General features: G+C 38.1%; 1 protein-coding gene across 5 annotated transcripts in view; it reads left to right on the top strand.

The window, feature by feature from the left end:
* Best3 (bestrophin 3) overlaps positions 1-25,545 on the top strand; it is a 77,938-nt gene that overhangs the window by 33,022 nt on the left and 19,371 nt on the right. For 2 of the 5 annotated variants that reach the window (XM_087192487.1, XM_087192488.1), the window contains exons 4-11: positions 1,781-2,019; positions 7,149-7,330; positions 7,606-7,839; positions 16,607-16,761; positions 18,527-18,604; positions 18,714-18,866; positions 22,305-22,385; positions 23,588-23,739. In XM_087192487.1, the coding sequence (XP_087048613.1) occupies positions 7,677-7,839; positions 16,607-16,761; positions 18,527-18,604; positions 18,714-18,866; positions 22,305-22,385; positions 23,588-23,739 (782 nt within the window). In that variant the 5' untranslated portion in view covers positions 1,781-2,019; positions 7,149-7,330; positions 7,606-7,676. The other 3 variants (XM_087192485.1, XM_087192486.1, XM_087192489.1) reach the window with 3 other exon arrangements.

The raw sequence follows: 25,545 nt of genomic DNA, 5'->3' as shown, positions 1-25,545 counted from the left end.
TAGAAAGACAAACCTTATGACCAATGTTAAAACCTTTCTAGTGTGGCATGATTATTACTCTGTTCTTTATATGTTGTTTTACTTTTTTTGTAATTTTATGTTATCTTCAGAATCTTGAAAAATATGACCATTTTATTTTTTTTATTTTATTTTTTTTGGTACCAGGGATTGAATTCGGGTCCTTGCGCTTGCAAGGCAAGCGACGGAACCACTGAGCTAAATCCCTGGCCCAATATGTACATTTTAAACAAGAAATTTTAAAGTTTTCTTCAAAACTTCCTATGTGGTAAACTTTTCAATTTGGTGTTTTGCTAGACATTTTGAAATAAGCTCTAGTGGCTCATCTCATTTAAAGAGTTAATTACCAAATGGCATCTTTCAGTACCTATTAGAAATAATCACCAGGCTCAGCGCTCAATAAGGGGAGTTCATTCATTCAATCAAATTATTATTGACTAATTTGCATATAGAATGCACTCAACATTATTCAAGCAACCTATTGGGAAAGATGAATATAATTACCCTTGTTCAAAAATGGGAGTGACCAACAGTGCTAACAGTGCCATACCAAAGGGGCAATTCTAGTGCCACAGTTATGAAACCATACCAACTTTCAGGGCCATCACACATTTGATAGAAGATTCAGGAGTGGGAATTTGCAAAATGTCCTCAATGTTTCTACTTCATAAGGTTTAGATTTGCTCAAATTCCCTAACACTGCTCAATTTTGAAAACCTTTATAACATCAGATCTACCCAATCACTTTTCCTGACAACCCAAATATAAGATGTGATCCATACTGTGTACATGCTTTTCAAATGTTCCAAAACTCCCTCAGGTGTACCAACAGAAGTATAATAGTGAAGATAAGATGATAATCAAACAGCAAATATACATTGAATATCCATTATTTACAGGGCTCCATGCTGAAACTCTGTTAGAACACCTACAAATCCATCATTGCTCTAACGTATGTACAGCCAACTGTATATAAGACTTAAGAATTCTTTAGAAAAAATTTAATTCTATGTATTCTCAATTTTAGAATAAATATTTTTTCTCTTTCCCCACAAAAATATGTTTATTTGAAGTCATTTTCTTTAAGCTTATATAGTACAATGATTGGTGCACAGAGTTACTTCAGAAGGTTGGAAAGGTGCCATGTATTGGCCCTTAAATTAATAATTCCATTTTTTAAACAGTGCAGATGAACTCTTTCTTTTAAGAAGGAAAATGTATAGGCAAAATTCTAAGAGAAAACATCTTGAATAATTTAAAATTTTCCAGCTAACCATAGAAAAGATAACAAAGTGTTACAAATCAAGTGTGTTACGGTTTTCCACTACACTGAGCCATCACGTCACAATTCTGTATGCTCATCTAAAACACACACAACACTCTCTCTCTAAAACACATAGCTTGTTGCTTTTAATGGAAGAGCGTTCTCAATACCTCTCAAATAAATGAAAATCCTGTTTATATTCTTGTCTGCTTCAGCTTATGACTTCATAAAAATATATTCTTCATTTCAAGCACAAAAAGAGTGTCCTAATTCCCTTCTTTGGCTGGTGGAATCTCTTCAGAATTCTTTGGGGGAAAATGGAACTTGCTCCCTTGATCCCAGGATGCAGTTGAAATGAATCTAAGATTTAAATGGCCCAACATCCTTAATGTCACCACCGACTCCTCATTCAAAGGGGTACTTTGAGTGGCAGGTGGAGTTATAATTATAGATGAGAAAAAAGCAACATCAGCAGCTGTCACTTCTGTTTGTTCCCAGCTATAACTGTCATCAGTGGGCAAATTGGCATAAACAGGCCTCCACAAGTGGAAAAACATTCAACCCCTGTGCTTCTTACACTCTGGGCACGCACAGTAGCCAGAGAGAACAGAAAGAAAATCTGACTGTCCGTGAACGAAGGGTGAAACCAAGAGAACAACAGCGACCTGAAAGCACCTCTTCAAAAGGAGCCTGAAATTTGAAGATTTTCTTTCCTTTCGGAGACTCCAAGTAAATAGGTTAGTGCCCAGAGTAAACCTATGCATTTTAACGCTGACCTCTACTCTACGTGATGTTAGTATTTCTGACAGAGGCTAAACAGAAGGGTGAATGATTAAATGAAAGAAAGTGATTTGAGGACTGTTATTTAGCTCATGCCTCTGAGAACAAATTATGAAATGGATTTAATTTATTATCCTCCCGTCCCCATGTTGGCTGTGTTCACGTTAGATGAATAGACAAAGTAAAAATGGAAAAATGAAACTGGTCTTGTGGCATGAGTCCCATTTTTTTGTAATGCCATTTACTTATGGCAAAAGGCCCTGGTTTCTTTTAAAATCGGTAACACTGGAGACTGAGTTTGTAATTTTTTTAATGTAGCCCCTAGAATTTCATTTCCTTAAAGAAAATGGGTAAATTGGAGTTGGGTCATTTTTCTGGGAATGAGTAAAGACAAAGTTTTCTTGTTTATTGTAAAATGTGTGACATGTTACTTTATGAGAAATCTGTTACAGAATGTATTTTTTATGTCTACAACAATTCTACCTAAAAGCTCCATGATCTCAAAGTAGTGCTGTAAGACTTTCCTCACAGATCCTTTTGAGAAAACCAAGATTTCAGAGAAATCTTATTTTATCTGCATATGATCCATGTTAGCCAATAGTTGAGTAGGATTTTCGAAGGTTAGTTTTGGGCCACCTATCTCAAACATTGACTATTTAGCACCTCAGGGAAAAGCAATGGAATTTCAAAGAACTAACCAAAAACTAGGCTTTAAGGTGCCAGTCTCATCCTATCTACATGCATGGAACAGATCCAAGTAGAAAGTCCTAAGTAATAATCTCATTTTGTTCAGTTCCAATCAGAAAGTCGACCACCTGTAAGCATTTTAATGAGACTTTTCATAGAAAAAGTGCACTTTTTAAAATGTCACTGTTGCTAACATTTGGGCTGCCTCTTGAAGGACACAGAGTGCTATCTGCACCAAGAGCACCTCTAGAGAGACATCCCATACAACTAAAACCACCAACAGTAACCCACCAGTTAAATTCTCATGAGAGCCTGGCTTCTTTCCAACAATGTCCAATTTTTAGGATGAGAGCCACAACTTCCCCTTAGGAGTTTTAAAGGTGATATCAATACTTCAACACACTTATTGTTTGGGCACTGCTCTTGAAAATATCAATTAACTTAGCATATCAATATCCTAAATCCTCCTGTGGATTAAGACAACATACGATAGATGATGTTACAACATAGATTATATGTTTCATTTATTTAAAAATTTATTAAGCAGTGGCTATTCAGTCTAAAATATTTTGTCATTAAGGCAATTTTAAGACTTCTAATATCACTCATCCCAGAGACTCCTTTTCTTCCTTTTCTCTGCTAAGAGCTCTAGGACTGAGATGGTTATCCCCAAGTTCCAAGTGTACTTATTAAGAAAGGAGATGGCTGATTGGGTTACTGGCTTGGGTTTCCTTTGATATAGATTTATTTATGCCCTATTTTAAACATGATTTTTTATTTGTGTTTTGTCTTCTTACTCTTCTAGAAAAAAACTATCCAAGATGACTGTCACTTACTCCAGTAAAGTAGCAAATGCGACTTTTTTTGGATTTCATAGGTTACTCCTCAAGTGGAGAGGCAGCATCTACAAGCTACTGTACAGGGAATTTATTGTTTTTGCTATTCTTTACACAGCAATAAGTTTGGTGTACAGGTACTTTGCTTTGCATGTCTCTTTAAATGGCCATCAAATATTATGTAAGAATACAGTCTCAAAAATCTGGAACCCTTTGGTTGCTGCTGACTTTTGCATTATGTTACCTCTTCCTTTGCATGAACTCTCTGTTGTCTTCTCTGCAGGATGGGGTGTTTTAATCCACACCTAACCATTCTATAGGATATTAAATAGTCTGTAACTCTCAGATTCAAGAGGCTCTCATTCCAACCCCACGTTAATTAATCATAAAGAAGTATTAGTCATGCTTCAAGGCATTGCTACAGACATAAATTGGACGGTTTTTAGATCTTTATTATGTCATGATTATGAACAGGAAAAGTCCACAAACAAGTAATTATTTGACTTCTCCCAACTGTCATACATGGTTTGAATTTGTGATTTGACTGCTGGTTGCAACTACATATGTAATTATATTCATGAGTGGTGTGTATCAAACAACTTTCCTTCCTTTTGCCTGGAGAGATGAGCTCTTATCCAGGATAGTGCCCTCCAACCTTACCAGAGCCTCAAGTAAGGAATTAAGGCCTGAAGGCTAATTTATTTCTTTATATTTTCTGATTTTAGAACATGTTATGTTCAGAAAAGGAGGTATATTCACAACCTATGCCTGTCTGTCAGATTGATAGAAAATTTGACCAATATCACATCTAAGAAATACTTTCAGAACTAAAAATTACAGACTTAATAAAATTTTATCAGTATGATGAAAAGTAAGCTTTATGGGGTTTTTTTTGTTAAAATTGAATGCATATATTTCTTCTCTAGAGAAAGCTAAAACTTAAAACAGGAAAGCTAAAGGTTTTTGAGGCTGTATTTATACCTTTTCTATGTACATCAGTTTATTTTTCTTCTGCATACAGATAAAAAAATCTGTATATCATTGCTCTTACCTACCTTCTTCCTTGCAGCAATAGGACTCCATTTAGAGAGGAGAGATACTAATTTAGCTGGCTGATAATCATCAAAAATAAAGTGGAAAAAGCCATTTTCCTGTACATCAAAACTGCCATTCCAAATAAATATACATATTGATATGCATTTTGGCAAAATATCTTTATTAAAAACCTCTAATAATTTATCAGATATGTCATATAATTTGATATATTTATTTATATGTCACCTAAGCCTTCAGAATATGAAATGGTGGAAGACACAATGATGTTCCAAGATAATTATCTCATTAGTTTATTTTTACTAATATGAGTTTATTGCTGCTACTGCTGCTTAGAATAGAATAGTCCTCAGAGCAGTTACTATGTAGCCAGAAATGCTCCTTGGGATCTCAACTTGTACTCCAATATCCTACTTCTAACCTTCTCCTCCCAAATTGTATGCTTATATTTTTCCCAAAGACAAAAGAGTGCTTACTAACAATAATTATCAGTCCAAATTATCCTGTACTTTTGAAAGTTCAACTGTAAAAATCTTGTTAAAGTAGATCCTTTTTATCTTGATCAAAGATTTAACAACTATAGAATGAATTTAAGAAAGTCAAATATACCAGTGGAAAAACATAAACAGTTTTATTCCCATGTCTACTAATGACCTAAATTTTTGTTAATCCTATTATAAGCAAATAATTATATGTAACAAATATCATAAGGCAGAACAAGAATTCATTAAAATGATTATGCCTCTTCCTATTTTTAAAGAAATTTGACAAAGTAATCTCTGTAGTAGTTTCTAGCTGTTAACATTTCTGTGTGCCTCTCATCTAAATATTTGTCTTTAGCTAACTAGTAATAATACCAATCAGTTCATTATTAAGTATGAGGCCATAATCATTTCATATATATGATTATTAATCCTTCAATTCTTATAACATCCCTACTATATAAGGTATTATTATCTCCATTAACAAATGAGACAACAGACATTCAAAGAGATTTAAAAATATGCTCAAAGTCCAAACCAATAAGAGGCAGAGCTGAAATTAAAGTCTGTCTTGTCCTGAACCTAAGATCTATGCTTTCCACATTAAATCTTCTTTGGTCATTTTGATTTACATATTAGAAAACCATTCTGACTGTGACCTGCCATCACCATGATCCAGTTAGGTCTGTGTAACCAGTTGGTGCCTCTTCAGCTCTTCCTGACTTTAGTAACTAACACCACCTCCAAAGCTGGGGCAGGAACCCTAAGCCCACCGTGTGCACCAAACACTTTGCTTGCCAATACTAGCTCCCAACAGGGCCCCACCTGCAATATGATTGGTTGCTCACTATTACCCCATTGTCCCTCTGCTTCCATTATCAAAGTTCTACTCCTCAAAGGAGCTTTTAATGCTTGTTATAATGGATCTTTCCTCAGGTTCTTCCATCTTTGAAACAGCTGCACTCATTGATTTATGCAAATTCATGTGTGTGGCTTCCCTTTCCATACTTTGATCATTGCTATTAGCCTTTAGACACCACTTCTAACTCTGAATCTCACCCTACAACACAAATATCAATGATGGCCTTTAAATGCAATTGTGTTTAACAATACCAGAAAATAGGTTTGGGTAGGTTGAATCAGATCTATAATAAACATTTTGAGACAGTAACTAAATGTAAAAATAACACTTTTCACCTCTAATTGTGAAATTTGTTTTATTTATATTTTAAATAACTATGGAATTTTAAATAATTATAGTATCTCTTGAAGTACAACATATATGAACCAAATGTGCTAAGTAGCATATTTGGGAGAAAGTAAAGTCAAGATGTCAAATGTTATTATTTAATAATAACTTAATTCTGTTACATTTAATCAATACTCTCTTTTTTGAGTATGTCTTAGTAATAACTGAAAATGGATTTTTTTATAACATATATTCTTCCAAATCCAATGAAACAATTATACAAAACTTTAAAAATATAAATGGTACCTCTACAGTGGTACCTCAGTTCACAAACCCTTTTGTTTGTGAAAAATTTGATTCATTAACAAAAATGCTTGGCAAAATTCTGTTTCTGTTGGCAAAATCTACATCAGGTGACAAACACAACCATGGCTATCTTTCCTGCATGAACACAAATATGGCCATCTTTTCCAAAATCGTGGAACAAATTAAATTCGTGAAACAAGGTACCACTGTATTTAATGGTCAGTAACATTTATGTGCAAAAACTTCAGTACTTGAAACATTAAGCAAGTAAAAAACTTTTAAAACACATCAGCTTTAGGAGAAAGGAAAATTATTGCTCCTTTTAAAAAGAACAATATTTGTGCTTCATTGTTTGCACTTATGTCACTTGCAATGCAGGTGCAGAAGTATAATATCATAAAGGGCTGTGCATTTTATTTTTGCTCCAGATTGTTACTTACAGGAGCCCAAAAACATTACTTTGAAAAATTATCAATTTACTGTGACAGATATGCTGAACAAATTCCAGTAACCTTTGTGCTTGGTAAGTATAGGTCACTCACAGAATGCAGCCACACAGCTGTCTCCGTTAGGATGGCACCAATGACTCTGCATGGGAGTGTTTCCACGCTGAAAGGCATGCCTGAAAAGCCATCGCTTGCAATAGGACAGAATCATCCATACAGTTTCTTGCCTTCGGGCTGCTTCTGCTAAATTAACAACAAACAAGTTTGAGGTAATAATCTGCTATTGAACAATTAAGCCTTCCCTTCACTAACTCTCCATTTTTGTAGTTAATACTTGAATTCTAATACTCACTTACTGGGTGTTTGGCACTGCCAGGCGCAAGTGACTTTTTTTCTTTCTGGAGGGCAAAATCTGAAGGTATGGATAATAACATATTTTTATTTCCCCCAACCCCTAAAAAGGCTAAAATTCTGCTTTAAAACATCAGTGTCACCAATGTGTCTACTGTAAGAAGTTTCTTTGTAATTTCCTCCCATTCTGCAGGATTTTATGTTACTCTGGTAGTGAACCGATGGTGGAACCAGTTTGTGAATCTGCCCTGGCCAGACAGGCTGATGTTCCTCATCTCCAGCAGTGTTCATGGACGTGACCAGCATGGGCGCTTGCTCAGAAGGACTCTGATGCGCTACGTAAATCTCACGTCCCTGCTCATCTTTCGCTCAGTCAGCACAGCTGTATACAAAAGGTTTCCAACAATGGACCACGTGGTTGAAGCAGGTACTGTGAATGGCTTTTCCTTCCATGGACTCTTCTCAATTGACATGTGGATCTCCAAAATCCTTTTGAAAATCTCTCTCTTTTTTTTGTAATGGGGATCAAACTCAGGACCTTGCACTTGCCAGGCAGGTGAGGCGCCGTTAAGCTGCATTCCCAAGCCAAAAATCTCTTGTATTTATTCATTCACTCAAGAAACATTTATTGATCAGTTACTATGTGCCAGAAGCAACCTTGAGAGGCAAAGATAAATAAAACATGGTTCCTGCCTTCAGCAGATAGTCGCATGGCCTTAAGAGAATATAATTATGATGGTCATATTAAAACAACCTATAATATTACCTTACAGTTTTCCAGTACTTTACAATATATATTATTTTGTGACTAGTTCATTTGGACCTTATGAAAAAGTGAGAAAACTTATTTGAATATGTCACAACCTGTCCTGAATCACACAGCTCATTAGCTGAAGAGATAAGATGAAAATGTAGGCTTGGAACTCCTACCTTAATGCTTTTCTCAAAGCATAAGCAGATTTTTGTACAAATCACCAAAGTTGATTTCCCCTAACCAGGCCTGAGAAGCAACAGTAACAGGCTGTTTCAGTGTGAACCTGGCATCTCCAGTGCCTCAGAGTAGATGCAGTTATTTTCTCTGGGTTCCTGCACACAGAGTGCTCAGAATAAACTATGTTTCAAGTATGGTTCTCTCTGGCATGTAAATATTTAGCAAAGAAGCCTTCACTAGGGTAAGGATTAAATGAGGTAATTCTCATAAGAACCCTTAGATGATTTTGCCTTTGTATTGAGTACAGTTTCAAATTAAATAGGAATCTCCAGTTTCCTTTTCTGAAATGTCCTTGAAAATAGTTTTTTAAAAAATATTTGTTTATGGAGTTTTCTGTGGCTTTTTTGTTGTTGTTACCTGTTCTTTCTCCCTACATGGGTACATAGAGAGTAACTAAGAGCACTAAGAGTTTGAATCCTTTAATGTTTACCTCCTACATGACCTCATGTGAGTTACTTAACCTCATTTCTCTCATCCATAAAATGGCCTTATATAGCACCTACCTTATACACCTAATAGGCTTATTATGAAAATTGAATGAATTAATATTTGCAAAAAAGTTCAGAGCAGTGCTTGGCACTTGGTAAGTGCTATGTGATTTCTTGCTACTTAGAAATCATCTAAAACAGCAGCATAATATAGAACTTTGATCACTTTAGAAGATTTATTGGGAATATGACATCCCAAGTCTCCTTGATCTACTTTGACCAGGAAATTGTGAAAGTCAAGGTGGAAATAAAAAAGGGGTGATGTAAATGATGTTGCTAGGGGTACACCATAGGATATGAGAAAGTCTTGGGGTATAGGGGTCCTATTGGCTAAGGATTCAGGTGGAGGGTATGAATGGCCTGGCAAGTGTACAGGTGTATCATGATGTAAAAACAACAGAAACTACACAAAAATTAACTACCATCTGTCCTCTAAATTTAATAGTAGAATACTTCTTCCAAATAATCAAATTGAAAATGCTACCTAACAACTTAATTTTCTTATCTTAATATCTAAAGAGTTAAATATTTTTTTAATTGCCACTTCTAAAGAAAGACCTAAGAACAAACAAGAAAGATTTGACCCAGCCAAATTGATGAGTGAGAACTAACGCTTACTTGGATGAATAGAGATGATATTTCTCTGGTTCTGACACATCCTTGGAGTAAAGAGAGTATGTTCTGACAGGAGTCATATACCAGGCCCAATTCTCAAAGCAGATCTCATCCTCCTACTGTCACGTCCATATTAAAAGCACATGGAGAGGAAGTCAGAACAGCTGGCAATGGAGAGTCCTTGGGGGCCTTTGGTCATACATGAGCTCAGAGGACTGAAGGGCAAATAGAAAGGGAGAGAGGCAGGAGAATGACATGATTTCATTCCCATGAGTATGTTTTTCATGGTATAGACACCTCCTCCTCAACAAACTCACACAGACGTCTATATGCACTTAAATCCAGGCTTTTTCCCTTCCAAAGGCATTGAAAATATTGGAATGCCTCTTTCTCCAAACCAACAATACCCCCACACACTCCAAGGGAATCTGAAAATGAGCTGTTCACTCCTTGAAATGCATTTAAACTCGTATGTCTCCATGATGTGATCAACAGACCCACAGGCCTCTACATCTTGAATAACTTGAGTTATTTATTTTAAATGCATATTCCTGGACCCCATTTCAGGTCTGCTGTATCAGAATCTGTGCTGTAGAGCCCAGGCACCTGCATTAAAACATGCTTCCATGTCATTTTGTGTACAGTGAAGTTTGAGAGGTACTGGATCTTTTATGGGTGTTTGTGTGTGTGTTTGTTTGTTGCAGCACTAGGGATTGAACCAAAAAAATTTGCACTGGGATACATCTCCTTTTAATCTTTTTTATTTTGAGAGAGGTCTCACTCAGTTGCTAAATTGCCCAGGCTGAGTTCAAACTTGGAATGCTCCTGCCTCAGCCTCCCAGATGCTGGGATTACAGACATGTGTCATCACTGGAATGCTTATTTTTTTAAAGCCCTTTTCTCACTCCTAGAGTAAAGGCTTTGGGAACCACCAACTCATTACTAACAACAAGTAGCAACGATTAAGAAAGAGTAGATTCAAAACCTTAGCTTCACCAGTTGCTCCAGAATTATAAAGGTGGGCTTTCAACAGCAGTCTGCCCAGAAGAGTTGAATTAGGACTGCTTAGACATAAACAGTGTTGATTTGACAAAATTTCTGGTTGGTTTGTTTGGTCTGGCTGAGGAGGAAGAGCACTGGGGGAAAGCTAATGAGGCCTAAGCCTTTCCAAGCACCCTGTTAGATCATCCCCAGTTACCTGTGTGAAAAAGCCCCAGTGCTTCCTTTAATCCTTGATGTTTTCTCAAGACGCAGGAAAAGAGGTAGTGGGCACATCCTGCTCCCACAAGAGTGTAAGTTTTGTGTTTTAGGCAGTAGAGCAAAGGTTCCAAGCCACTATCCTCTAAGCAAAGAGAGAGGCTTCAGAGGCGGGGTCCTTCCTGGCTGCCTCAGAGCCCGCACCCTCTATCCATGGCAGCGCTGACTCAGAGTCTGCACACTGGGTCTGTTTCCAAGTTCTCCTAATTGGGCACTTGCCTCCGCCACTCCCTGGCTGCCCCATGCCTGTGCCAGGGTTTCTGGGAAGAATAGGAAGTTCAGGGATAGTGGAAATTGTTTGGCAGATGCCCTAGACTCAGGGACAGGGCACCTGCTCCTGACTGAGAGCAGAGAAACTGGTAAATACCATCGGGTAGGGTAATGCTGCAGGCACACAAAACCTTGTCACTTGACTCCCCTACAGAAAATCACCTGTAAGGAAAAGTGCGTTTTCACGAACTTCAGTGTTCATTACATATTATTAAAGTCAATCAATTAAAGTAAAAAATGCAGATCTCCAGATGCTACTCTTAGAGACTCTGATTCAGGAGGTCAAAAATAGAGTCCAGGAAACAGTACATTTAACAAGGCAGATGGTCACTAGATCACACTCAGGAAAACAATAGGCTTAAAGCAATCGAGTATCTCTCCACCCTCTTCTCCCTCCTCCTTCAGAGAAGGCTTAGGCCTGCATAGATTCAGGGCTGGCCAGGAGGAAGGAAGGAAGGGAGAGTACCAAGAGAATGAAGACCATGCCAGGGATTTAGCTCAGTGGTTTCGCTGCCTGCTGCAAAAGCACAAGGACCTGAGTTCAATCCCCGGTGCCAAAAAAAAAAAAAAAAGAATGAAGACCAGCAGTTCCTCCTGAAGCATCTAGCAGTTCCCTGATTGGAGGGGGACGAGCCAGGCCACTTACCTGCTGGTCTCCAAACTTTCCTTGCTTTAGTGTCAGCAGTCGTTATATTATTGTGGGAAGTAAAAAGTCTGCAATACACGCAGTCATATATATTCATATATATGTGTGTGTGCATATATGTACATGACTTGATTTTGATGTTGCAGGTTCAAATTAAAAATAAAAAGATGTTTTTTGTGTATATGAAAATAGAAATATAACTACTGAATTTAAAATAAAGCCCTTGAACTGCTCTGTTACCAGTTATTTATCAAAGGGATTGCAATATAGTCTCTGTTATTTTGCCTATCAGAGAAATTGTTGTGGAAAAGTCTAGTCATCTCGATGCCCTGAAAAAAGTCACTCATTCCATGGCAGGTGCACAATTCTAGATCTTTGCTAATTCAAATTATAACCTTAGTTAAGTGCTTGTATTATAGTGTCAGCCTGAATAAAATAATTTTATCTAGTATTTCATAAGCATCAAGAGAAAAAAATCGTTCTCTTCATAATTACTTAACCAGAAGCACAAAGATGGATAATAGGAAATATATATATATATAATCCCTCTAAAAGAAATATTAGCAAAGTGATGCTGAGTGTATTACGGATTTGCTCCATTAGACAAAACTTCACCAACTGCCAGGCACTGTGCTGGGCCCTGGGAATACAACTACTGGTATAAGCAAGAATGGGTATGGTCCCTGTCCTCAAGGATCAGTAAAATCACTGTAAATATTGTCTTACGTTAATTATTTTAAGAGACAAGCACAGTTATATTTAAATATATATATTTACAGCTAAACTTCATATCTCTACATTACATTTCCATCTCTCTGGAGTAGTTTCCTTCTGTACTTGATAATTCATAAGAGTGATTAGAAGACAGTAAATTTGTAGATAAACCACCCTTTTCTTTTCTTAAACCCTGGTAATCTTAACATGAAGTTTCATGAACTTGCTCTATGACTAAAGGGAGTGATGAGGCACCATTGGACTTCAGTGACTCTTATGGTTCGTAGACATCCATGCAGCCCAGTAATCCCCCAGCTGTCAAGTGGTTGTTCATTACAAGTTCTGACTGGAAGTGAGCCCTATTTGAGTTTCTGGCATAGATAGAGCATTTCATTGGTGATCTTCCCTTCTCTGCCTAAATAAAATCAATTGAATTCTGTATTACATTTCTGTGCTGAGGTCTGCCATGGGTTTTTCTGATGCCTCCTGTGGCTCTGGGGCTCCTTAGTCTTGAAATCTCCAACTGTTCTGTGTTACAGGAGAAAATGGCCAAGGAGACAGTGGAATTCACAGCTGTGCCAGATTTTCCTGTTGGCTGAACTTTCAGAGGCTGAGTCAGTTGCCCCTATAGTCTCACATGATGAGTCCGGAACAGACAGAATGTCATCTTGTGAGTGAAACTTGATTCACCTATGTGCACTTGCTCTGCTCAGGAGAGAAAGTGCAAGGCAGTACTAACCTCCTTGAGTTAATACCACAGATGGACAGTCTCCAGTGTTTGAAGTTTCCCCACAGTTCTGTTTTATGAGTTTAAATCTGTTCACCTTGGCGTTTCTGAAAGTGTGACTGTAGATCATAATTACTGAATTATCAAGGGTACCTATGTAAATTGTAGGTTCCCTGGCAGCCTAGGAAATCCAAGACACTGAGGCTTAAGAACTGGGAAATATACATTCAAACAAGCCCCCCAGAAGCACTGCAGGATGTTTGGCTCAAACTAAGAATTTTGAAATGCCTAGCAGTAGGCCAGTTTTTCCCAAACTCTGCCACACATTGGAATCACTCACTGGGGATAGTTTTAAAGTACTGGTATCTATCTGCTACCCTCAATGATTGGGTTCCAGTACCATTCTGATGTGCAGCAAAGTTTAGGGACCACTGCCCTAGGGCACATTAATTAATTCTTCCAATTTTATCTGCAAATTGCCTCAGATCTACATACTAAGGACAAATGAAATTCTGGGCCGATTGCATAGGTGAGGAGTTAAGCGTACTAATTTTGTGAATGTTATTTCTTACGTGTTGCTGTTTAGAAGGTGGTGAACTACTGAACAAGATATTAATTTAGTTGCAGGGATGTTGCTGACTAGAGATGTTTTGCTCATATCAGAAAAATAAGGGAATGTCTCTGTCTCTGTCTCTGTTCAGCATTACCTCCAGAGGCACTAATTTACCCCACCATATCCTCTTTCAGATTGTGCACTGTGGGCTGTAATTCATTGTTTGGTTCTTAAATCATTTTAATGGTTTGCAACCACCATTTTAATGAGATGGAATAAAGAACACAACAGGATAGAGCTAATAGTCATTTTATAAACCACATGTCTTACTGTACTGTACCTCATGGTAGAAGGTGCTTGATATACTGCCCTACATAATGCAGATTCCATAATGTGATTCCATCTCTCTCTCTTTCTATCTTGTTTTGCCTCTCCTTGACTTTTTCCAGTTGACAGGGTCGTCTAAACCTCTCCCGTTATATTTAAAAGACAGCTTTTGTTGAAGGGTGGCTTTGTTGTGTGCATTTAGAAAACACAGAAATGAAAATGAGGCAGGCACATTGAAGGCTTCCTGAAAAGCCTTCCCTCTAAGAAGGGCTCAGATGCTGAATGCATGGCCTTCTTTTTCAGAAAGAACTGCCATCAAACCCATTTTGCCTTCAAATTTTGAGATGACCTTTTAGTCCTACAAATAGAGCCTCACTTGATTCTCTGCTTAAAAGGCAAAAAAACACCTACCTCAGCTTCAACCAAGAAAAAAATAGGACAGCTATACAGAAGATATAATCTATTATGACCAGAATGTGTTTGTCAATAGAATTAATTCATCCTTTGGGTTGAGGGCAATAAAATTTCCCCTTCAGGTAGCAGATACCATTCCATCAAACCATAACTCAAGTTGCAAGTCAATGCAAACATATTTCTGTATTGACAGATATAGATATTTTGCTCTGATTAGAAATAGTAAAGAAGATATTTTGGGGAATAAGCAATATGAAAATGGTTGAGCAGAGCTGAGCCAGCCAGAGGGAAAAGAGATAGCAAGAAAAAATATAGGCATACACAATGACAGGACAAAAACCATGCCAGCCATGAGTATGGATAGGACCCAAAGGAGCATAACATGGAGACAGACATGGAAAGAAGACAGGTTGATGGGAGACCAGCCAATGATGGCACTGTCAAACTGTGGCATATCAGTGACTGTAATTAACATAGCCTTAGAGCTGAGTTAATGACCCTATTCTGAAAAAAGTATTGGCCTGTGGTTAATATTACTTGAAGTGCTGATGGAGGACAACATTCCATTTCATGAAAAATTCTCTTTGAATCGATTTGGCCAACAATCTAGGCATTTTCTTTCAAATAACCAGAGGAGGTTACTTTGTATAAAATATGTGACCGCGCAGGGAATGACAAAAGTTATTCTGCCTATATACTCCTAGAGGATAGATTAATATCTGATCCATCTTTTATCTTTCACAACAGCTAGAAATCTTTCAATAAATTCAAGCTGAAAACTTACCAGCTTCCTTCCTCTACTGGTCCTTTCCAATCAATAGAACTCCTAGCTGGGCACAGTGGTGGATGCCTATAATCCCACCTACTCAAGAAGCTGAGGTAGCAGGACTGTAAATTCAAAGCCTGCCTCAAAACTTAGTGATACTCTCTCTCAAAATAAAATTAATTGAGGCTGGAGGTGTAGCTCAGTGATAGAACATTTCCCTAGCATGTATGAGGCCCTGGGTTTAATTCCTGGTACCTGGGATGGGTGGGGGACGATGTCCTACACGGAGAAAAGAGCCTAACTCTTGCATTGCTATTTGCACTAAATAAGCCTTCACTGTGTTTATTTGCTTTCTACTTAGAAGCCAAGAATGAATTTGCCATCACAGTTTGGTCCATGCTCTTAAATTTAAAAAAAACTAGAGACAAAGTTATTCTTTTGTCAAATTACAGAGATTGCAGCCACTATAAAAGTGGGATCATTTTTGGAAATTACACTATAAATCCTAAGAATATAACTGTTAGACAATTGATATGGAATATCTGAGAATAGGCTTACAGCTAAAGAACAGCTGCAGCAACTCTTTAAACATAAAGCCAAGACAGGTCAAATGCATCTGTTAACTTCTCTTTTTTTACATTTTTTATTTTATATGCTTGTGATACATGATAACTGCATTCATTTTGGGGAACTGGCACATGATACATAACACATCATCATCATTTTACTTCCCCTTCCCCCATCTATTTCCTCCCATCTCCACAAAGGCTACCTCCCTGTTTCCTATCATCTATTTTTCACTTTGCTCTTTACTTTTCTGTTGACTTCTTGAAATAACATCTAATCACACCCTGAAAGTCTTTTTTGAAAAAAGAAAATAAATAACAGATTATCTAAATCATACAACAACTCTGAGTTGTACTAAGAAGCAAGAAGTGAATTAACTACCAGGCTTTTTTTTTTTTTTTTAATCTCTGTAGAGGGCACCGTTCTCTAGGCATGGGCAGAACCCTTCTAAGCCAGTATTAGTAACCTGAGTATCATCTTAAACTAGTCTCCTATTTGGTAAATATTGCCTTTGTAATAGTTTAGCTGTTTACTTCAAATACTGAATAAACAGAACCTTCACTGGTTAGTACAGTGATTTTCAAACATTTCTGTATGTCACAGTTTCCTGCAGAGCTCAGTAAGCCTGCAACTGCCAGGATGTAATTCCATTAAATCACCCATGAGGATTTAAAAGAATGCTGATACCTGACTTCACCCTAAAACAATTAAATCAGAATCTGGGGATAAACTACTTGAGAAAGGAACCTTTATATTTCTTTAGTATCCCTCCATCTGTTTCCATAGTAGACTGAAAATACGGTAATGTACTAGTGCTAAAATAAGTTTGTATAATCTAGCTGTTTTTATTTTCTATAAGGTTTTATGACACCAGATGAAAGGAAATTATTTGACCATCACAAATCTCCTCATCTGAAATATTGGGTTCCATTCATCTGGTTTGGAAATCTCGCAGCTAAAGCCCGGGATGAAGGTAGAATCAGAGACAGTGTTGATCTACAATCATTGATGGCGGTAAGTACATCACAAATCATCAGTAAAAGATGTTGACTATCTCCCACAAGGGACCTGGATATAACAGGTCTGGCCAGGAAAAGTCTGTTTTGTTCATTCTGCTTCCAAAGGAACAGAAAGATCAAGCTGCTAGTATCTGAACCCACAATGTGCAAGACACAATGCATAGGTTGAACTCAGATTGCTTGGTTGTAGTTGCTAGGAAGGTATGTTTTATACAGAACACTTTGATAGGCTCTGCAAATAGTGTTCCTTGATTGATTAACCTTGGACTGCCAAGAGCTCTGGAGAATACAATGCCCACACAGCATATTTTTCATCCCTAGTTTCAGGATTCTAAAATAAAATCTGCACAGAAAGAAAACTTCCTCAGCCATTTCCCAAAAACGAGACTGTCTCAAATTTAAGTCAACATCTCAGGTGCTTCAGTAACAAAAGAGTGTTTTCCCTAAACAAAAGAACCCTGAATTGGAGCTGAGAATGTGAATGGTAGAACAGTTCCCTGACATGTATGATGCTCTGAGGAAAGAAAGAAAGAAAGAAAGAAAGAAAGAAAGAAAGAAAGAAAGAAAGAAAGAAAGAAAGAAAGAAAGAAAGAAAGAAAGAGAGAGAGAGAGAGAAAAGAGAGAGAGAAGGAAGGAAGGAAGGAAGGAAAGGAGGGAGGGAGGGAAGGAAGAAAGAAAGAAAAGAGAAAAGAGAGATGAGAGAGGAAAGGAAGGAAAGAAGGAAGGAGAGAGAATGAGAGAGGAGAGAGAGAAAGGAAAGAAAGAAAGAGAGAAAGGAAGGAAGGAAGAAAGAAAGGAAGGAAGGAAGGGGGAGGGGAAAAGGAAGAAAGAGAGAAAGGAAAAAGAAAAAAGAGGAAGAAAGGAAAGAAAGAAAACTGAATTCATCTAAGAAACAAATTCACAAAAGGGCTACATATGTTTGTGCCATGACAGTCTCCTGCCTGAGTTAGGCTAAAAGGCTAAATGGTTTTAAAATGGCACACAAATTAAGGTGAATTTTTCTTCCCAGTCTTAGATAATAATTACATTCAATAGAGGAAAAGAAGCAATGAGTTTCAGTCCTTCTGCCCCAAGAAGAGATAGATTTTCTATCAATATGTGAATTCTGAAGTCCCCATTTGTTGGGGGAGGGAGTTTAAGACGAATCTCATCTCTTTCATGATTTAGCTCAGTGGTGCCACCGCCTCCCTTGCAAGCACAAGGTCCTGAGTTCGATCCCCAGTACCAAAAAAACCACCCCCCCCCACACACACACACACACATGAGAGAGAGAAAAATGCTCACCAAACTTTTCTGATAAAATAGCTACAAATTGCTTATTTAAAATATTAATCATTGCCTTCCCATCACCATTTTTTGCTAAGTTGGAAATTGTGGATTCAATAGAATAAGGGATATTTCTATAACTTCTGGTCTTAATATTTTAAAAAGAAAAATACTGTATGTATGTCTAAAAGTTCTCACTCTTTTTTGCACACTGTGCAGTGATGCTTATTGCATGTCATTTTTGTTTTGTTTGTTTTTTGGTACCAGAAATTGAACGCAGGGCCTCACACTTGCCAGGCATAGGCTTCACCGCTGAGCTACATCCCCAGCCCTGCATGTCATTTTTAGAGCTTTCTTTTGTAGTAGCTTTAGGAAGCACTTTCCTAGTCTTACAAAGTCTGTCCCGTCATTTTGGACATTGCCTGAATCCCAGTCAATATTTATTACCATGCCCATCATTCCAATAAATCCTGTTTTATCTGTTTCTGTCATAGGAAATGAATCGATACCGCTCTTGGTGCAGCCTCTTGTTCGGTTATGACTGGGTTGGAATCCCGCTGGTTTACACCCAGGTATCAGATGCTTTGTGTGTGATATGTTATTTCTCCTTGCCCACCTTGACACTCAAGCTCCCTGTGGGCAGCAGCACCATCCACTCACTCCAGTTTCTCTCTGTTCCAGGTTGTCACTCTTGCTGTCTACACCTTCTTCCTTGCCTGCCTGATTGGACGCCAGTTTTTGGATCCCACGAAAGGCTACGCAGGGCATGACTTAGATCTTTACATTCCAGTCTTTACTCTCCTGCAGTTCTTCTTCTATGCAGGATGGCTGAAGGTAGGCAACAGTCTCAGTGCCTGGGATCCACTCTGTAATCTATCATGTTCTAAATTCTCCATGCTGATCCTTACTAAGCCTTTAGCAAATCACTCATGAGTGAGTCAAAGGTAGATTTAACATGCAGTAGCTCAGAAATGTGATTATTTTTCCATCAAGGATTAAAATGACAGAGATGTAGTCAAACTGTATTGCAGCAGGCTGAAGCAGTTCATTATGCAAGCAAATTAGAAGAACACTCTTTTATAGTTATTGATTCCTTTAAAGTTTCTGTGTGCTCCCATTAGGATTGTAGAAATGTAATTAAAGTAATAACTGTAACTGCATTGATATTCTATGCCACAATAAGCAACTAAGCAGAGTAAAAGAGAGTAAAGAAGAAGCCTGAGATATCAAACTTAAACATTAATATTGTAGTGGAATCTTGGTTCTGCCTGGCTCTGTAAATTGTTACATGCAATACTCTGAAATCTTACTAGCTGTCCCATAATATTAAATGCATCCCATTTTCAAAACAAGAACTGAGACTCAGAAAAGAATTCATCAGAATCAACACCAAAAACACCAGGATTCATAATGACTTTTGGTTTGCCAGGAATTTAAAAACAGGTCAGAACATCAAGAACGGCTTATCCAATTCTCAGGGTAGACTTTTGTTTCCCAACCACGGCCACCACCTCCCCACTTCTCTCAACCGCAACCCCAGATATATGTATAAATACCAGAAGCCGGGCTCTTCCATCACTTCTGTAAACTTCTAGAAGGGAAGTGTGTAGTGGGGAAGAAAAACAAAGGCCATGGCTTTACCAACTGAAATCTAATGACAGTTTGAAGACAACTAACAGAATTTCTAAATGTGAGGCCTTGCAAACAGCCACGTGCTGTCTTGCCTTCAGGCTGTGGCAGTGTTTTCCTTTCTGAAGCCTTTTCTTTCCTTGGCTTGAATCTTCATCTTGAAAAGTAAGTATGTTGGCATTTTAAATTATGCTCCAGAGACTACAGGCATGTCCTTTACAAATGGCAAAACATTTTTAACCAGATGACAATAATTACTAATTATTTTTACTCACTGAAGAGCAAGAAAGGGTAGGACAGATTAATGACTCTTATTTCCCACTAGAGAAAAAAGTAGACTTTCCCTCTATAAACATAGTATCTCCACAGTTGGCCCAAATGCTCTGTCTTATAATTTTCCCCCTCCTCTTTGAGTTGTGTTAACCTTTTAATTATTTGCTTTGTGTCCGTTTAAGGTGCTCAGTCAAAAACAAAAAGGTCCTAAACCAGTTGTAGTTAGTTGTTCCTTTCTTCCAGCATATTTCTAAAATATTAATATCCTTTTCCTTTATAAAATATTTTTAAAAGGTAAAATATGAATGACACAATTGTAGCTCCACTAGGATACAGGAAACTTTATAGAGTGAGTTTCCCTGGGCTGGGGATTTAGCTCAGTGGTTCCGCCACCTGCCTTGAAAATGCAAGGTCCCAAGTTCAATCCCTGGTACACAAAAAAAAGAATTGAGAGAGAAGTTAGTTTCCCACACCAATGAGCTGTGTCTTCACTTTTAAAGAGCTGTTCTATCCTGGCAGTTCAGATACAGTGGATCTTTGACTTATGAACTCAATTCATTCTCGAGGGCTGGTTATAACTCAAGTTGGTCAATTATAGGCTTAGGCTCTTCTACACAGCCTCCAAAGTCTCTCTCCTGTACACAGGCAGATCTCAGTGTCCTTAGAGAGGCACTGGCCCAGGATTTCTCAGTTAACCCACACAGGAAAGGGTGTTATAATGCTCCTTCCAGAACTCTTGAAGGCTTAAATCTGTATCTGACACCATCTAGAAGCACAAGCGGCCAGCATTCGGGTAGTAACTCAAGACTTTGTTCTTAAGTTAAAATTAAAATTCCATTCATAACCCAATTGTTCATATGTCAGGCCAGTCATATCTCAAGGGTCCACTGTATTTATAAATCTTTCCAAAGTGTGGCAGAGCCATCTTCACTTTCTGAACAGTCTATTACTCAGTTACTTGCTCCATGATCTTTGTGAGATTGTCAATTCACAAATTCAGGTGTCATTTTAATAATGGAGTATAGACTATAATAATATACACCAGACTCACACTGTAAAAGTGAAAATTTAGATATAATGAAAAGATTTTCAGGACCCAGTAGTCCATTTAATCTAAGCAAAATTCTAAGGGAGGGAAAAGGTATATTCTTACAGCTCACAATGAAGGACTCCACACAGTTATCCCCTGGGGCTCACTGCTGCAGGGCACAGCCTTGCCTGGGGCTGTCCCTTAGAACAAGCAGAGGCACCTTGTCTCTTTCTCAGTGGCTCAGAAACTCAGGCCATACTTTAAAACCTCCTGAAAGCTTTACCCAATTCCTGATGTGTGGCTCAGCTTCCACAGGTTAAATCAGAACCGCTGGAGCAGGGGCCCGGGCATCTGGTTTTCAGTTGTGAGGTTGTTTTTGAAGAGTTCCTCAAGTGACTTTCAGGTACAGCCAAGGTTGAAAATAACTGCTTTAAGTGATCTGACTTAAATTCAAAAAGCTAAGTGAGTGGAGTTTCTACCAAATGATCTCAGAATCTATAATTTGGGAATCATTCAAATGATACCTTTATCCTATACATATAAGTTTTTTTCTACCTAGATCTAATGTAAAATGTCCCACTCAAGCATGCACACACAGGCACACATACACAGATACAGAGATAATAAAAATTAAAGGAAATTATTCAAACAGTAAATGACAGTATGACAGGTTAACATATAAAGCTCTCATCAAGAAGACTATTTGATGCAAGAACATAAGAAAATTATTTTGGGCTGGGGATTTAGCTCAGTGGTTTCGCCGCCTGCTGTGCAAGCACAAGGACCGGAGTTCGATCCCTGGTACCAAAAAGAAAAGGAAAGAAAGAAAGAAAAGAAAGAAAGAAGGAAGGAAGGAAGGAAGGAAAGAAAATAATTTAATATTGACCAAATATAAGAAAAGTATGTAAAAAATTTAAAAATACAAATGTGTGATAAGAAGCTACCTAAACTTTTCCCAACCAGAAAACTTAACGGGATAAAAATGAATTCTTTAGGGTAAAATTAAGTAAGCCTCGAATACCACCTTGATGAATTAATAACTCTCTGACTCATTAACTTGGCAGTTATGTCTAATAATTGTAAAATCACCTTATGTTTTCTTTAACTGTGACTTAAATCTTTCTTTACTGTTTAGCCTTGTCTTATCATCTGGACATCATTTATGGTGAAAGAATCAAGACTCATTTGCTAAAAAATATCCGCCTATGGAAAACACACTCTCCTCTAGTCTTCATGTTATGAAAGTGACACAAAAAGAAGAGAATAAATCAATAATCATCCCCAGTCCCTGTTTAGCATTACAGACAGTATGATGACTTATTTTGTGTTCTCAACTGCAGGTAGCCGAGCAGCTTATCAACCCTTTTGGAGAAGATGATGATGACTTTGAAACTAACTGGTGCATTGATAGAAATCTGCAGGTTAGAGGAAATTTTCTCTCCTTTACAAACATTAACAGTAAACAATTTGTGATGCTTCCAATCTGAACTGACTGGACACAGGACCCAGGCATCAGAGCTTTTAGCTACAAATGAAAGAAGGTTATCTTTATAGCATGTTGTCCTCTTGGAGGCTCACATGTCCTAGATCTCAGTTCTTGGAAAATTTAAGTAGAACTTCAAGTCAGTTTTCTCTGTAAGTTTCTCCATTAGCTTTCCTCAGCCTCTTCCTTCTAGGACAAGTGCAATATTCAAGTCATTATTTTATCTGTTTTCTGTTCCCACCCAGAGAGGTTTACATGACATAAAATGGCACCCAGATATAATCCTAAACTCATAGCACATAGATTCTAGCAATCAGATGTCTAGCGGATGGACCCTGAGCCTGGGCCACATTGGACTGTTTCTCAAATTTTCCTGAAACACACCCCATTACTGCGAAGCACTATTCTAATGACCTTTCCATGAAGGACTGGCATAAGGAAATTTTCCTTCTGGACAAAACTGTATTCATTTCACTTCCATTTGTTTTAGGTTCAAATATTTCACTGTATATCATATTGTCAGTCTATTAGGGAAGAAGGGAAATGCCTAGATGACTCTCTCTTTGTTAAAAGTTGAGTGTGAGAGAATGAATAATTTATTCCTGTGTCATTTTGTCAAAAGCAAGAGGAAAGATCACTATATATTCAAATAGTATGGGCTTGATGATGTGCTTTTTTAAATAAATAAGAAACTAGGGCATAGAAGAAGTGATTAATATGTATTTATGGGGTTAACTAGGTGAGATGATGAGAATCTTCACCTTGCTGTCCTGGGGTGAAGTGGCTGCTGTCAGGGTAGCCACTAAGACAGTGCTGTAACTGTGAGTACAGAAGAAAAGGGTGCCTCACTTGCCTCCAGGTGAGATACAGGCCCACACTGAGGGGTGTGGCTTGATGCATGGAGGGTGGGCAGCTTAGCAGCCCCATTTTCACTATTGTCAAGGGCTCTTGAACAGTGAACAATAGGTATAACTCCACAGCAGCCCTGGTGTAGCAAGTAAGTACTGTAGGCATTTATTTGTATACTTACTCATTTAGACTCTGTCCCGTCACTCTCCAACTCCCGTCTACCTACTGGAAATTCTTCTCTTTTCTATAATTCAAATCTAAGCTATTCTAACAATATGACAATGATTTTAGGTCTCTCTTTTAGCTGTGGATGAAATGCACATGAGCTTACCTAAAATGAAGAAGGATATTTACTGGGATGATTCAGCCGCTCAACCACCATACACACTGGCTGCTGCTGATTACTGTATACCCTCATTTCTGGGGTCAACAACCCAAATGGGGTAAGTATTTTTTTTAAATCTTCAATATTTAGCAAATAACTCAATCAGTATCTACCTTTTATGGGAGGGGGTACTTTTTCACTGTATTTCATATGTAAGTCAGACCCTATCCAGTGGTTTTAACCTAACAATCTGTCCCAATGTACTATAAGACTTAAATAAATGGACTGAGTTCTGATGTCATTTATGCACAACTCTGGAATAATTTTATTAGATTTGATAATATTTCTGATTTTGGAGAAATACATGAATGGCGAAAAGTTTATTTGTGGGAGGCAGATCCTATAGTTTCTAAGTAACTTAAAGAAGAGAGCATAGACAAATTTACCAAGTAATAAACCTCCCCCAAGCCCCCAAAAAAATGGTAGAAAAGGAAAAATTTTTGTGACAAAACTGATTATTCCTGAGGATGCTCTAAGCAGATTGTGAAGTGGGTTTGAGTCCTGTAGCTGGCACTGTGACCATCTTTCCCCACCTTCTGTAGCATTCTGCCTCCTGACTCCCTGTTTTCAGGCATTTATCTTCATCCTGTTCCTGAAAGCTAAACTCTACCTGATGTCTCCTGGTGCTCATAAGTAATGGTTTTAGGGGCTTTGAGGCTGAACACCCTCCAAGATCCAAAGCCAAAGGTGACACAAAGTGGAATTTCAGGAGTTGTGGTGAATGATGCAAAAGACTTAGGAGCCGGGAGATTTGTCATGGTGCTCCTCCAAGTACTTGCCTCTGCTGCCAGTTGGCCTTCAGAGACAGGATCCTCCATCCAGGGTTCTTCTGAGATAGTTGCTCATCCTGCCCCTGGCCTATTGCTCAGTCTCCATGAATAGCAATTTCTTGTTGCTTGCTCTAGTCAGCCTTGGCAACTCCTTCTGCAGTATTATTATCAACTAGTCAGGTCTTTTACTTGTGGATTTCAAACCAAAGCACAGAAATATTAAATAAATCGAAAGTTCTTTTTCATATTAAACTAACCCTGGGAGTTTGGAACAGAAAATAAAACAACTGAGAGAAAAATCAGGAGATATGACACTTGAAAACTGCAGCAAAAAAAATTGTCAGTTGTCATAGTTTCACTACTCAAAATGGGATATTTCCCAGAATGGCAGGAAGAGGCCAAAAAGCAAAAAAGCCAGAGTCTGTGGAAATTTTTGCAAGAAGTCTAGCTGGATTCTGCTAGAACCAACTGATCAAAGAAACAATTAGGCAAAAGCTTGCTTACCCTTGACTTTCTGCATGAATGAGAGCCATGAAAGGGTTGTCTCACCATCCAGGAAAAGTCACTCACAGGAGCACTGGCTGCAGAAAGCTGAGCATTCACGGAAATCAACCCCTTTTTGGTCATGAATGTTGATTATTCTTACGGTTATGGTATTCAGCAAAATGTTTCTGATCGCCTGTGACAGAAAACCATACTCAAACTAACTTAAGCAAAAGGGGATTTGTTAGATCACATCCAGAGAGTAAGCCTAGCTTTGGCTGGATCCAGAGGCTCAGAGTTACCTAACTGACCCACTATTGCCCCATCTCTCTGGGTTCTGCGTTTCTCCCCTGTGGTGCAATTTTCAGGTAATCTCTCCCTTCCAGAGGGTGAAATGCCAGATGGCAGCCAGCTGCTCCAGGTTTAGAACACATCTTTCAGCAAACCCTGGGGAAAGGACACATATCTTTCCAATTCTCAAAACTGAAGTGCTGGATTTGCTATAACTGGCAGGGCTTGACTAACATATCCATTCCTAAACTAATCACTTCTGACCGGTAGAGACAATGTTTTGACTACCCATGGCTAGTTCATGTGTCCATGCTTGATGA

Source organism: Heterocephalus glaber, unplaced genomic scaffold (genome assembly GCF_053883595.1).
Source record: "Heterocephalus glaber isolate CG9 unplaced genomic scaffold, H.glaber_assembly_v1.0 deba00001571, whole genome shotgun sequence".
In the NCBI taxonomy this organism is placed as follows: domain Eukaryota; kingdom Metazoa; phylum Chordata; class Mammalia; order Rodentia; family Bathyergidae; genus Heterocephalus; species Heterocephalus glaber.
The sequence above is the reverse complement of the archived record's forward strand: the minus strand, read 5'-3'. Positions and strand labels throughout refer to the sequence as shown.